Below are 15,735 nucleotides of genomic sequence, written 5' to 3' on the forward strand. Positions count from 1 at the left end.
TGACTAGGAAAAATATATTTCAATGCCATACCATTTGACTCCAGGACTTCAGATGTGACTCTTATAGTAAAAGGAAAGTCTTTGGGAATAACAGGATACAAAGCTTTCTCAGCAAGAGCACCTAAATTAGAATAAAAATAATGAGCAAAAAATGTAGTAAGTCTCTGTAAGAATACCATATACGTTTATAGATTTGTACTCACCATGCCCAAGTTCTCTTCTATTTACACCAGTGACTTTGCCAATTTCATTTGTTGCATAAGGAGGAAACTTAAAAAAAAAACACACACACAAATAGGCCCACAAATTTATACAACTGACATGGAAAGATATCCAAGATATATTACCAAAATAATAAAACAAGTTACAAAACTGTAGAATCCCATTTTGTTAAAATATAGCACACACAGAGAAAAAAAAGTCTGGGTATCTAAAATACATATCAAATTGCTAAAGGTAGGTGTCTAGTGTATGTATATATTCTGTACCGCAGGCTGACGCTCCAACCGCTGAGCCAAACCGGCCAGGGCTAGTGTATGTATATATTAATGAGAGTGGGAAGTGGATGCTTATGTGAATTTATACCATAAATTTCTGTAATATTTAAATTATTAGTGATATATATATATATTTTAATCCTCACCTGAGGATATTTTTTAATTAATTTTTTATAGTGAGAGGGAGAGGGAGCAAGAGAGAGAAACATTGATGTGAGAGAGAAACATCGATGTGAGAGAGAAACATTGATTGGCTGCTCCCTGTATGTACCCTGACCAGGGACTGAACCTGCATCTGGGTATGTGCCCTGACCAGGAACCAAACCCGAGACCCCTTGGTGCACAGGACAATGCTCCAACCAACTAAGCCACATTGGTCAGTCAGGGCAAGATATATTTTTGTAATAAGAAAAAATATATATACATATTTTAAAAAATCTACATTGAGGAGACAGACCTTTTCTAGTAAGGGTTTTACTTTAGAAAGAGGTTGCAAACTTTTATTTGATTTAATACATTGTCTTAAAGGGATATGAATTAGTTGCGATCATTTTAAAGATTGGGAAAATTTCCAACAAAAGCTGGAATTCCATTTTTTTAACAAAATATTTTAAAGAAGGAGTAATGGAATATGAATCTGATCAAGTTCTGGACTTAGCAGTCAATTTGCAGGAGATGGGAAGGACAGAGGAACATCCTGAACTGCACCATGAGTGCAGCACCACCCAGACTGTGGTGAACTCTGAGGCTTCAACAGACAGATAATAAAAGAAATGAATGCAATGAAGGAGAAATTTATGGGTTAAAAGAGACTTTAAATAAATATCAAAAATTTTTAATGGACAAGACTAAACTATAGTAGCTAGGGATGTACACTAGAAACACAAGGAAGTGATTATTATAAACTTAGGAGAATAGTTACTTTTAGGGGAAGAAGGGTGTTGAGGCTGGCATGAAAAATTTGGAGTGGCTTCTGGGGCGACTGGCAACATTTCATTCTCTGACGTGGGTGGTGGTTACATGGATGTCTGGCCTTATAAAAACTCATTAAACCATGCTTTGTTTTTTATGGTTTTCAGGATCTGTATTTTGTTTCACAATAAAAAGATTTTAAAAAATGTGATAATACAACATAGCCCATATTTTTGTCCTATACTCTCCCCTACCTCTTTTCCCAATATCAGCTAAAGCTACATTTTCAGAACTGCCCTTTTAAAAAAGATTGCTGTGTGCTCTTTAGCTTATGATAAAAGATGTGCTTGTGTAGCATCTGGGTATATCCAGAACAGGGTATTTATAAGGTTGACTCCAGATCTGTGAGAATCACCAGGTTTATGGATATTCTCTAGCATATATTACAAGAAATGTTCTCTATTAATTATTAGCGGGTTCACTAAAATTGAGATACAGGGATTCTAGGCAGCCAACAACAGTCACTCAAAGGTTAAGTAACTTGCTACTTTACACTAGCCTCCCACTGTGTATGCTTTAAAAACTAAAATTAAAATATTATATGTCATGTCTGGTCCTTTATAATTCGTTGTGAATAAAGTCAATCACAAACTCAATTATATATAATAATTTCATATAAAGTACTTTAATATTAAATACCTCAGTTCTTTGATTACTAATCAACTGAGTAAAAATATGAACATATAAATGAACTAAAAGAAGGTAATTAATTTGCCAGCTGAGGTATTTGAAAAGCCCCACTGTTGTTCGACACATGTGAATAAGTACAATGCTTTCTTGACTAAAACAATATTGTCTACTTTATGTTAATGTATGACTCAGAAGAAGAAGTTGCTGACTGGATAGCTGCTATTTATATCTCTATATCCTGTCTGTATACAATAAAGTAACAGCCCCCAAATCTACCTTAATAGATATATGATAAAACTAGCATAGTAATATGTTAATGATACAACCTAGGCAGTGGTTATACAGGTATTCACTGTAAAATTCTTTCAACTTTGCTGTAAATTTTTCAAGATAAAATATTTTCATAATAAAAAATTCACCTTACCTCATAGTGCAGCATGAAATTTTTATCTTTTATCCCACTACAAACAAAACACATAATATTCAAACCATCATACAGATACAAATACATTTATTTCAATAAATAATCAAAAGATTTAAGGAATTAAAAAACACATAATTGGGTATCAGAGTTGGTGTGAACTGAAATTGAGAATTGGAAAGATGTCAGAGACAGTCTTTTTTCTGGGTCTTATAATTGAATTCTACACAGATTTAGGAAAACAATTTTGCTTTAAGTACAACAAGCACTTAAATACCCAGATTTGAATACTAAAACCATACATACATAATTTTTTTTTTTTGTACGTGCTCCTAGTGGGAACTGAACCCAGGACTCCCTGGTCCACAGGCCGACACTCCAACCGCTGAGCCAAACAGGCCAGGGCTATATTTTTAAGCATAATAACTATTGGGAAAATTCTAAATGTTATAAACTCATTAGTTAAATCTCAGTTACAATCTTTCTCCCAGTCAACATGTGGAATGCAGATCAGTAACTGAAATGTTATAGCTGAGGGCAATGAGAAGATCTATCAGGCAAAAAAGATCTTTTCAGGGTTTGAAGCTGTGTTGCCTCCTAGAGGAGAAAGGAGTCAGAGTGAAGGAGGGAAGGGCAACCAAGTTTTGGCCCAGATGAGAATTTATAATACAAAGTATAAGAGCTCCCTTCAAAGAATTATGATTGGGATGAACATTCCAATCTTACACAAATAGCTTCATTGTCAATTTTATTAGATACATGAAAAACAATTAGTGATGCTCTCAAGAAGGTACAGGGGATTAGCTTCATCAGTTGGGCAGTAGGAAGAGGAAGGCAGTCCTGTAGTATTCTGAGACCCTTAACCAGGGAAAGGGAAGCAATCCTGTTAGGCACTGAGGAAAGAAACAGCTATGGTGGCCATGATTCCTAGGACTTTGATGCAGTAAGCTGATGGGGATTGTACTATAGATTCTTATCATATAAAATTGATCAATAAGATTTTATTGATGACTTTTTAGGAACAGAGAACAGCCAAGTATTTCTGAACACAAACTCAAATGTGCCTTGGGATTAGACAAAGTTTTTAAATTTAGTAACAGCCTCCAGATTCATTTTAGCAACTGGATTCCTGTTTATTTGCTCTCTTCTTTGTAAATAGAAAAATCTATCCATTCAAGATTACCTACGAAATCTGTCCTCAGGAATGGTTCTAGAGACAGAGAATAAACTAAATGTACCCATATTAAAGAATTAAATTCTTTACCAATATTTGTTCCAATCAATGAGTTAAAAGACAATCTTAAAAAAATCCCCTGAAATTACTATCATGTAAACAGAAAAAAGAAGTATAGAGGTACAGGGTTTTTAAAAGTAATAATGAATAATAATAATGTATTATTATATAATAATATATGTAATAATAATGAGCTTCAATTATATACTGGAACATCATAACCAAAAAACGTAACTTACTTTATAGCTGTTATAATTCGGTCCGACTTAATACTGGATTCTAATGAATCAAATGTAACAGTACAAAACACCTAAAGAAGAAACAAAAAGTGTCAGGCTTTAATTTACTAACAACAAAGATGAAAATGAGAAATATTTGAAGAACCCAATTAGCTCTCAAAGAAACGGAATAAGCATAACCTGTACAAATCTATACATGGTACTTAATACAATAATCATCAATAATCCAAAGGTCTAATAATATAATATGTAAAACACTGTACTAGAGTGCTAAGGGAAGAGGATGGGAATATTCATAAAACTTGACCATAAAGAAAGCCTCAGCAAATAAAATTCCTTTTAAAAGAAAAAGTAATCTTTGAAGGGACCTAACAATCCAAAGACTACAATATATCATTCAAAACATTCAGAATACAACCTACAAGAAAACAGGAAATGGGGCCCATTCTCAAGAGAAAAAGACAATGAATAGAGATTGACCCTGAACTAATTCAGATGTTAGATTAACAAACAGGAACTTTCAATAGCTATTATATTTAAGGACATAAAAAAGAACCCAAATGGAAATTCTAGACCTGAAAAATATATTATCTTATAATGAATGGAGATGACAAGAATCAGTGAACATGAAGACAGATTAATAGAAACTGCCCAATCTAAAGAATAGGAGGGGTGGGGGAAGAACATAGTCTCAGGGACCTGTGGAACAAGCGCCAGAGGACTAATAGATGTACTTGCAATCCCAGGTGAGAAAAGAGAGAATGAGGTAAAAAAAATACTTGAAGATGTTATGGCTGAAATTTCTCAAGTTAAATGAAAGACAAGCTCAAAAAACTCTTAGCAGGATAAATACAAAGAAAACCACATTTTTTACAGTCACACTTGCTGAAAACCAAAGACAATGTCCTGAAATCACCCAGAAGAAAACAATAACATACAAGGAACAATGATCTGAATGAGTCCTGACTTTTCATCAGATGTGAAAATGGAGAAAAAGAAATAGAACATTTTTACTTGCTAAAAAAAGCATCAACCCAGAATCTATATCCAGCAAAAAGATTTTTGTGTGCTTAAAGGCAAAATAAAAGACATTTCAGATAAATCAAAAGTAAGACTTTGTTGTCACAAGACCCACTGAACAATACTGAAGGAAGTCTTGTCAGATTGAAGGGAAATAATACTAGTTGGAAACATGGACCTTCAGGAAGAAATAAAAAGCATCAGAAATGGTAAATATGTGCGTCAATATAAAAAATATTCTTTCCACCTTACCTTCTTTAAAATACATATGACTGTTTGAAATAAAAGTTATAACATAGCCTTGTGGATTTCATAACACATATAAATATAACTTGTAAGACAACTACTGTATAAAGAATGGCAGGAGGAATAAATGGACCTAAATGGTTGCAAACTTTCCTGATTTTATGTGAAGTGGTACAAATTAACTCTAGAAAGACTGAAAAATTAAAGATGTATACTGTATTCTTTATGGTAACCACAGAAAAATGTAGAGGTATAGCTAAAAAGATAAAATGGAATTCTAAAAAAATATTCGATTTATCAGAAAAGAGGGCAGAAAGAACAGGAAAACAGTAACAGAGGGGCCAAACAAAAACTAATAATAAAATGGCAGACCTAGGTTCAATCAAATCAGTAATTAAATTGAACATTAATGGACTAAACACTCCAATTAAAAGGCAGAGATAGAATGACTAACAAAGTAATGGAGTTATTTTAAAAACTTTATTAAAAAGCATAAACAACCTGAATCAAATGTGAGATAGACTATATTCATTGTAAAGACTGTGATTTAAATTGTAAAAATATAATTTCTCAAGTGAATCCCTAAATTCAGTGAAATACCAATTTAAAACCTAGATTTTTTTTCAGAACTTGATATAATAGTAAAATTTGAATGAAAGAACAATTGTAACACCATACCTAAGACAATAATTGGCAGAGAGGAGAGAATAAGAAAGGAGGATTTGCTTTTCATATATTAGGACATACTTCAAAACCATAATTATTAAAACAGCTGACAATAGCACAGGAAATTCACAGAATGATGGAGGAGAATATACTGCAAAATGTATTTGTAAACTTTGAATATAGGTGACAATGCAAATCAATGGGAAAAAATTAATTACTAATAAACAGTAGTGTAAACTGGCTCACTCTGGAGGTTTCCACCTCATACAGTGTGTAGGAATAAACTCCAAGATAAATTAATGGTCTAAATTTGATAGCTAAAACTAAAATGTTAATAAGAAAAAAATCAAGGGCATATTTTTGAGACTTTGGGGTAAGGATTTCCTAAATAAGACTTTAAAAACACAAACCACAAAAGTTGAACAGACAAGGATTAACTACATCAAAACTAAAGATTTCAGGTTCACTGTAGACACATAGTAGGCTACCAGAAACAAAGTCAAAAGGTTTATAAGAAAAAGGGAGATGATACATGCAAATTCTGGTTACTGAAAAGGAGCAGTATTTTAAACACATAAGAATTCACAGAAAAACATCAGAAAAAGGCAGTAAACCATACTAAAAAAAGAAAAAATATTGGTTAAAGGATATGAACAGATAAGTCACACAAGAGCAAACTTAAACCAGTGCTTACCACTTTGCATACAGCTCCAGGGACACTATTTATGTGTAAATAGGATCCTAGAGGTGTGCAGCCCCCCCAGGGTATGGTTTATGTATTAACCATATTGATTGGCTATTACATAAAGATACCTCACTCATAATTAGGGCAATACAAATTAAAACAATGACATACCACTTTGTACCCTTTAGAATGGCAAAGTTAAAGTAGGGATTAATAAAAAGGAGGAGGTATAAAGCATAATATATACATAAACAACAGATACACATACGTATTAAATACAAAAGAATGGGTGCCTATGAGAAAAGAATAGGACTGAGGTACAGAATAAATGGAGAAAACAAACTGAGGGTCTTAAATAGAACAACAATGACAATATCTGATAAAGTAAGGAATATGAGCAACTCAATTTTGTGCACCTCAAAATAGCTTTAAAAAATATTTTTAAAAAATCAGATATTAACCTGGTTAATATTTTCCATATGATAAAAACCTATAGCGCTACACAATGTACTTCTATTAGATTGAATTAAGCAATCCCGAATCAGCAAATAATTGTAGATTGTTACATATATTACCTGTGTTTGTCCCCTTTGAAATAATGCTGATCCATGAAGAATTTTAAACATATCTACCTCACAATTTATATTTCTAAGTGAAGTCAAATCTCGACCATCACACCTACAGTAATAAAGGAAACAAGTATATATTATTACTTTATCCCTACCAGGAAGATCTCAATCCCAGCTACATATTATAATCACCTATAAAATCTTAAGAACTTTACTTCGACCCCACCCTAAGACCCACTGAATCAGAATCTTGAGGGTTGCGACCCATACACTTGTATTGTTAAAAAGCTCTGCAAGTAATTCTTACATGCAGTCAGGGCTGTAAAGCACTTCTCCATACCCAAGGCCCACAGAGAGACAGTCAAACCCATCCTAAAAATTCACCCACTCTTCAACAGGTACCCATTTATAAAATAAATATGATAAATCCTTCCTGTTCACGTAAAAAAATAGCTCCTTGCTTTGAGAAAGTTGCCACCTTTAAGGCAACTTGCAGAGACAGCACAAGCTTCAATTCCTCACCCAAAAAAGGGTATGTTTACCTTTTGTATTCATTCAAAATAATACTTCTAAAAACCTCCTTTGCAACAACATTGAAAGATTCTATTATTTCATATGAATCCACCTCTGGAAATTTTTCTATAGAAGAAAGACAAAAAAAAAAAGGGTTCTTTTTTGAAGATAGGATTTCTCCTAAGTTCACAGTATCAAATTAATCAACTATGGAAGTAAACCAAGGGAGTTAACTCTGAACATTTAATTCTCCAGTAAACAAAGTAGATAAATCAAATATTCTCAAGTAGGAGACACAGTATTATAACTCAGATGTACTGTTATTGGGAACGTAGTTTGCTTTGTACCAGAACAATGCTTTGAAATCAGTTCTTTATTGCTTCATGCTACCAGACAAATCCAGCAAATTATATTATGAAAAAAAGTCTGACACTTTTAAGAGCAGTCACCTTCACTGTTTTACCTGAGGAACTTTTTATCTTAGTCTGTAAATAGAGGAATAATTTTCTTTATATTTAAAAAACCTTAACATTGCCCTGGCCGGTTGGGCCTGTGGTCCAGAGAGACACGGGTTCGATTCTCGCTAAGGGCACATACTTTGGTTGCAGTTTGTCCCCGGCCCTGGTTGGGTCGTGCAGGTGGCAACCACTTGATGTGTCCCTTTCACATCGATGTTTCTCTCTCTCTCTCCCACTCTGTCTGAACAAAAAATGGAAAAATGTCCTCGGGTGAGGATTAAAAAATAAATAAATAAATAAAAAGGACTTAAAAAAAAACCTAACATTTATCAAGTTCTTTCATGACCCGGGTACTTTATGTGCATTTTTTAAAAATGTCTCTAATCTTTATAACAACTTATGAAGTAAATTCTATTATTATCCCCATTCTACAGAAGGAAAAAAAAGGGTCTAAAGAGGTGGAGTAAATTGCCTGAGATAACACAGGTAGTTAACAGATACAACTGTGATCTGAATATAGCTCTGTCTGTCTAGGCCTATACTTTTATTTTTTTATTGTTATTTTATTTTATTATCCTCACCCGAGGACATTTTTCCATTTTTTGTTCAGATAGAGTGGGAGGAAGAGAGAGAGAGAGAGACAGAAACATCCATGTGAAAGGGACACATTGAGTGGTTGCCACCTGCATGACCCAACCAGGGCCGGGGACAAACTGCAACCGAGGTACGTGCTCTTAGCGGGAACCAAACCCGGGTCTCTCTGGACTGCAGGCCCACGCTCTAACCGCTGAGCCAAACTGGCCAGGGCTATACTTTAATTTTTTAGAAATTTTCATTCACTTATCTTAGAAGGGAAAGTGAGAGGGAAATGTCGATTTGTTGTTCCACTTATTTATGCTTTCTTTGGTTGATTCTTTTTTTTTTAAATCCTCACCCGAGGATATTTTTCTATTTATCTTCAGATAGAGTGGGAGGGAGGGAGGGAGGGAGATAGAGAAAGAAAGAGAGAGAAACATCGACGTGAGAGGGACACACTGACTGACTGCCTCCCGCAGGATCCTGACCAGGGCCGGGGAGAACTGCAACCGCGGTACATGCCCTTGAACGGAATCGAACTGCAACCGAGGTACATGTTCTAACCATTGACCCAAACCAGCCAGGGCCATTGGTTGACTCTTGTATGTGCTCTGAATGGGTATGGAACCCACATTATTGACATAGCAGGATGATGCTCTAACCAATTGAGCTATCTGGCCAGGGCTAACTTCTCATTCTTAATAGGACAAAATATAGTGAGAGAAGACCTAACTTTCTCCGTGGGAAATGGCCTTAGTATCAGTGCTAACAGCAGAATTTTATCTTAAAAATAAGGTAACTAGGTGAGAGGTCATGATTATTAGCAGAAAAAATTAACAAGAACTATATGTCTTATTTGGTACATAATCAGTTTGTGTGATTGATATTATACAATAAAAACCTCTGCTTAATAAATTTTAGAGAGCTAAATTCTCTAAAATCTAAAATTCACAATTCCACATATTAATAACAGCATCAGTTAACATTTAATGCACTTTTGCTATATGCCAGGCACAGATGTAACTTATTCACTCATTTAATCCTCATAAACCAGATATTGTTAGTATTACAGTTTCACAGATTAAGAACTCATGTATTTAAAAAAATTTTTTTTTCCTTTATTGATTTTAGAGAGAGAGGAAGATAGAAACATCGATGAGAGATCATCGATCGCCTTCTGCATGACCCCACTGGGGACCGGGCCCACAACCTGGGCATGTGTCCTGACCGGAAATCGAACCGGCGACCTCTTGGTGCATGAGTTGATGCTCAACCACTGAGCCACACTGGCTGGACAAGAACCCAAGTATTTTAAGAACATTTTGCAGGTTTTCAGGCATCCTTGATAGGATACAAGGATACCCATTTTAGAGTTCGAGTCTGATTTAGGAAAGATCAGGAATATTTCACATTAAACGTTTACTGATGCCCACTGTGTCAGGTACAGTGCTGACTACATTCCTAGGATTTAATTTAACAGTAACCCTGGGATGTATCATCATCACAGATTTCCTGAAGATAGAACTAAGGAGCAATAAGAATAACTGATTTCTTCAAGGTCTCACATCTAAAATTTAAAAATCTATTCCTTTAAATACATTTTTAAATGTAAAACCATACCTTTTAGTTGTTCCTCTGTATCTAATCTTATCTTGTTAACAGCTTCATCTCTGGAAATCTAAAAAAAAGATGAGGTTCAGTTCTTACATATACATAGCAACCTTCAACATTTCTATTTTAAAATTAGTTTACAATGAACACATTGTAACAGTTCTCAGATTTCTCTAATGGTAACATTCTTGAAAAGATTAGAACTGGTTATTGATTTATAAGAAATATTACCTGTTTATGAATCATTCAAGTATATTTACACATGCTCCTAAAACTTGTATTAACCAACAAAAGGAGAATGGAGAAGCTAATAGGCTTTTATTTCACTTTCTTTTATAGATTTTTTCTAAAAATAGGAATGACATTCATATACAATTTATGTGAGTTATGGCAAAAAAGAATTCCCAGAACAATTATAAAGACAAAATCCAGGTATACCTACTTTATCATGTTCATAATCTGTAAAAACTGCATAGAGTCTTTCCATGGCGAGTCTATTTTAAGATAAGATAAACATCAGCATATTTGGAAACACAAGGCAGGGTCTATTACAAAACTGAAATATTTAGTAAGCTAAAATATTTAAACATTTCATAAAGAATTAAAAAACGTGTTTATTGCTCTTTAATTTTGCTAATCTGTTTGCTCAGGAATATTTCACATTAAACATTTACTGGTGCCCACTTATAATACAGTATAGAACACAAATTTCTTTATTTTTACCTCTCAGGGGAATCACTCACACTTGGTATTATACCCTGTATTCTTAATTGTTCAGTTTATTTCACATTAGATTTTTCTTACACTCTTTTTTTTTTTCTTTTTTATCCTCACCTGAGGACATTTTTTCATTTTTTTGTTTGGATAGAGTGGGAGAGAGGGAGAGAGGGAGAGAGAGAGAAAGAGAGAGAGAGAGAGAGAGAGAGAAACATTGACGTGAAAGGGACACATCGAATGGCTGCCACCCGCACGACCAACCAGGGTCGGGGACAAAGTGCAACCGAGGTGAGTGCCCTTAGCGGGAACTGAACCCGGGTCTCTCTGGACTGCAGGCTGACGCTCTTAACTGCTGAGCCAAACTGGCTAGGGCCTTACACTCTTTTTTAGCCTCTCGCTTTTTCCTCCTCTATCCATTCTGGCTGGTATGTTAGACAACTCTTTTGTTGGGACAGTTTACATAACTCTTTAATCTGACTGATACTAAGGGAAATATTAACTTTTTCAATTTATTTTAAATAAATAAAATAATTTTCTGGTGATTCATTCATATTTACTGAGTGCCTGCCTATGTGCATGCATTGTTCTAAGTACTGGTCATAGAGTGGTGGTTATACATAATTTCTTTTTGAGAACCTTCACAATTTCCTTACTCTTATGCCTTATTCTCTTTTTCCTTGACACAGAGAGATATGTGAATTATCTGAATCTTGACCAATAAACTCACTCCACTTTTCATTTGAAATTCAAACTTAGGCCATTGAAGAGGTATGTGGGTCTATCCTTTTTAAAGCATTAGACTGGTGTTTATGGCAATGACTCTTAAAACAGAAGGGTGCTTTCATTAGTATTTTTCTGTGATAATTTCAGTTTCTTCCTTTCTTTCTTTTAATCCTCACCTAAGGATTGATTTTGAGAGTGAGAGAGAGAGAAACATCAATCAGTTGTCTCTCATACACACCCTGAACAGGGATCAAACCCAAAACCTAAGTATGTGCCCTGACTGGGAATCAAACCTGAAACCTTCTAGTGTACAGGAGGATGCTCCAACCAACTGAACCACCTGGTCAAGGCTTTCACAGTTTATTTTGAACAGATGCTCTTACTTGTGAGTATGCTTCACAACCTCTGGCGAAGGGATAAACAACTTCTGAGGTGTCCTCTTGGTAACACCAGTTTCTTTTACCAACTGCTGGATACCCTGAATTATTTGTTGTGTATATTTTACTCCCACTTTGATAGCATGGCAAAAGTCCTGCTGTAAAATGTTCTCTGCAGCGGCCTCCAACATGACTAAAGGAGAAAAATAAAAGGAAGATTGCTATTGAACATATTGCCAGAATAGCATTTTCAAATATCATGACATGAAATAAACTGTACAGATTAATTTTATTAATGGTGTATCTATCTTTTTGAGTTATTGTCTTAGAGTCAACATACTTCCAAAATGTAAACTGCATGAAATGAATAAAGAAACCTTGATATTTGAAGTTGGGTTTATATTCTTAAATTCAATGAGGTATTTCTCAAAAAGAGAAAATAAACTATGTAAACTTTAAAAAATAACATCTTTATTAGATATAATTCAAATACCATAAAATTCAGTCTTTTAACGTATGCAACTGCACTGATTCTTTTTTTTTTTTTAATCCTCATCTGAGGACACTTTTGCATTCATCTTCATATAGAGAGAAAGAGAGAGGGAAGGAGAGAGAGAGAGAGAGAAAAACATCGATGTGAGAGAGGCACATCGAATGGCTGCCACCCACATGACTCCAACCAGGGCCAGGGACAAACTGCAACCAAGGTACATGCCCTTAGCGGGAACCGAACCCAGTCTCTCTGGACAGCAGGCCGATGCTCTAACCGTTGAGCAAAACTGGCCAGGGCTGCATTGATTCTTAATATGTATTAAAAAAAAATTTTTTTAAAGTATGTTTTCATTGACTTTTTTTTAGAGAGAGGAAGGGGGAGAGAGAGATAGAAACATCAATGTGACAGAGATACATTGATTGGCTGCCTCCTGCATGACCCCTACGGGGAATGGAGCCTGCAACCTGGGCATGTGCCCTGACCACGAATTGAACCTGGACTTCTTGGTCCCTGGGACGATACTCAATCCACCGAGCCACACTGGCTGGGCTGATTCTTAATATGTATTTAAAATGAAATTTTAAAATATCAGCACAGTAGGTATCCAATAAATGTTTCCTGTTTAAAATTATTTGATACGACTCTCATTTAATTCTGTCATTGTCACACTAATTCTTGCACAAGTGGGGAAATTTTTGCAGTGATACTGTTGCAAGTAAGGCAGTAGAGGACACGAGCTACTACCATAAAAATGTTGCTTTTATGATTTTATAATAAACTATGTACAACAAGGTAGCTCAATGTAGGGCTTTTAGCATGGTATCTCACTAAATCTGTTATTCAGTTTGGTTTTAGTTTCTGCAAAACTGAATAGAATCTTGCCACTTCCGTGTCATTTCTGGCATTTCTCAACTTGTACCAAGTCAAAGGTCATATACATAGATATCATATCTAATAGTCTAACCACATGTTAAATGTCTAACCACAACATGTTGTCATTAAGATTTATTATTACATAAAAAGTCACTTCTAAATCTAGGTGTAACCTAGAATGGAAAAAAAAACCCCAAAACTCCTGTGTGCTTTATGTTGGAATTCCATGAGCCAACTGAAACAATTACATCAGACCTGTGAAACTATAGTAGAAGATCTAATATTTATATCACTGGAGTCCTGGAAAGGGAGGATAAAAATGGCAGAACTGAAAAGTACTGGGAAAAAAATAGTAAAAATGTCTCAAATTTGGCAAAGACATAAACTTACAGATTCAAGAAGCTGAGTAAACCCTATATAGGGTAATTCAAAGAAAGACACATCATAATTAAACTTCTGAAACCAAGAAAAAAAAATCTTGAAACCAGCCAGAAAAAACCCCCACACTTGAGCCATATGGGGAAAACAATTCAAATAACAGTAGTTTTATCATCAGGCACCACAGAGGCCAGAAGGAAATGGTGTAATAGTTTTCAGATGCTGAAAGAAAAGAACTGTCAACCCAGAATCCTATACCCAGTGAAAATATTTAGGAATAAAGGGGAAATCAAGATTCTTACATGAAGGAGAACTGAGAAAATCTGTCACCAGCAGACCTACCCTAAGAGAATGGCTAAAGGAAGTTTTCTAAATAGAAAGGAAACAATAAAGGAAAAAAACATGTTAAGAAAACTATTTTAAGAACATGTTAGGCAAGAATATGGGTAAATCCTTTATTCTCTTAAGTCTACTAAATTATGTTTGATAGCTGAAGCAAAAGCAAAAATTGTATCACTGCCTGTTGTGGTTCTAAGTGTAGAGAGATATTAAAACCATTATATTATAAATGGGGGAGGGTAAAGGGAGGTAAGGTTTCAGTATGTCACTGAGACATGAAAAACCTTCCTCAATAGTATTCCCATCACATTCCCTCTCACTTTCAGAGGATTAAATTGGAAATTAAAAAAAAATACATTTAACATATGTAAATTATACCTCTATAAATTGATTTTTAACAGAATATTTTTTTAAAAGACCATGGTAAAAAAATGAATCTTCCTAAACTAAATTTTGTTTTCACCAATTAAACTTTAAAATAATTCTTTTAGAAAAATGCTTATAAGAACATTCCTTATAGTTTGGAGTGTATTGACCTGTGCTGTCCAATATGATAATTACTGGCCCGATATGGCTCTTTGCATTTAAATAAATTAAAATTATATAAAATTAAAAATTCAATTCTTTAGTCACTCTAGTCACAATATCCCTAATCTTTCTGTATATCTTAGGGTACATGAAAAGATTAATGATATTATATGTACCAGTTGAAAACAGGCATCTAAATGGCATTGTGCAGAATAATGGCTACTGAAGTAATCTGGCAGCTGACAGCACAAGGAAATTATTCTTGCCCTAAAAGATCATACTTTAAAGATTTTGATTACTCAATATTTTAAGAATGAAATATAGCAGTTACTTTTTTGTATTCCAGAAGTTCCATGATAGTGGTTTTTGATTTGCACCCAACATTAACTTTAGCATGGGGTCAAATGTGTATTTGGTGCACCTATAAGGAGCACAGAGAGCTGGCTAAATATCTTCATGGAAATATTGATGCACAGTCATAATATGGAGGCTGGTCATTTCTGATACCAGTTTCCTTAAGGTTGGTTCTGAATCACTCTCAGCTTCTCTTATTCAAGACTACCCTTGGCTGGTTTATGCAGTCTTTACAGTCTTGTTCTTCCATCTAGAGAGCAACAGGTGAGAACAACCTGCTGAAAGGCTGCGTATAGGGTTTTTATAGCATGCCATAGATATAGTAAACAAACTTAGTTCATTTCTCCAATGTCTATTTTAAATTAGAGGGGCTCAAACTTTAACGCCAATAGATAGAGGCCATATGACCATTTACAAGCAAGATTATTTTTGTGTCTTAATGATAACAGCAGGTATTAACTGAATGCCTACTAGATACTAGTTATTATACTGGGCACTTTACAAACCTTGACTCTGATCTTCACCATGATCCTGTAAAATAGCCATATCAATTTACTAACTGATACTGTAACTTTAAGCAAAAACAAACAAACACCAGATGTAGACCAAGTGAACT

General features: G+C 34.6%; 1 protein-coding gene across 3 annotated transcripts in view; it reads right to left on the bottom strand.

The window, feature by feature from the left end:
• Positions 1–15,735, bottom strand: part of PNPT1 (polyribonucleotide nucleotidyltransferase 1) — a 49,645-nt gene that overhangs the window by 19,090 nt on the left and 14,820 nt on the right. For all 3 annotated transcript variants that reach the window (XM_036263481.1, XM_036263482.1, XM_036263483.1), the window contains exons 9-17: positions 12,161–12,347; positions 10,780–10,831; positions 10,347–10,404; positions 7,722–7,818; positions 7,186–7,288; positions 3,994–4,064; positions 2,524–2,560; positions 204–270; positions 32–121 (exon numbers count right to left, since the gene is read on the bottom strand). In XM_036263481.1, coding sequence (XP_036119374.1) covers positions 32–121; positions 204–270; positions 2,524–2,560; positions 3,994–4,064; positions 7,186–7,288; positions 7,722–7,818; positions 10,347–10,404; positions 10,780–10,831; positions 12,161–12,347 — 762 coding nt within the window. The remainder of the gene's footprint in view (positions 1–31; positions 122–203; positions 271–2,523; positions 2,561–3,993; positions 4,065–7,185; positions 7,289–7,721; positions 7,819–10,346; positions 10,405–10,779; positions 10,832–12,160; positions 12,348–15,735) is intronic.

This window comes from Molossus molossus, unplaced genomic scaffold (assembly GCF_014108415.1).
Source record: "Molossus molossus isolate mMolMol1 unplaced genomic scaffold, mMolMol1.p scaffold_m16_p_15, whole genome shotgun sequence".
In the NCBI taxonomy this organism is placed as follows: domain Eukaryota; kingdom Metazoa; phylum Chordata; class Mammalia; order Chiroptera; family Molossidae; genus Molossus; species Molossus molossus.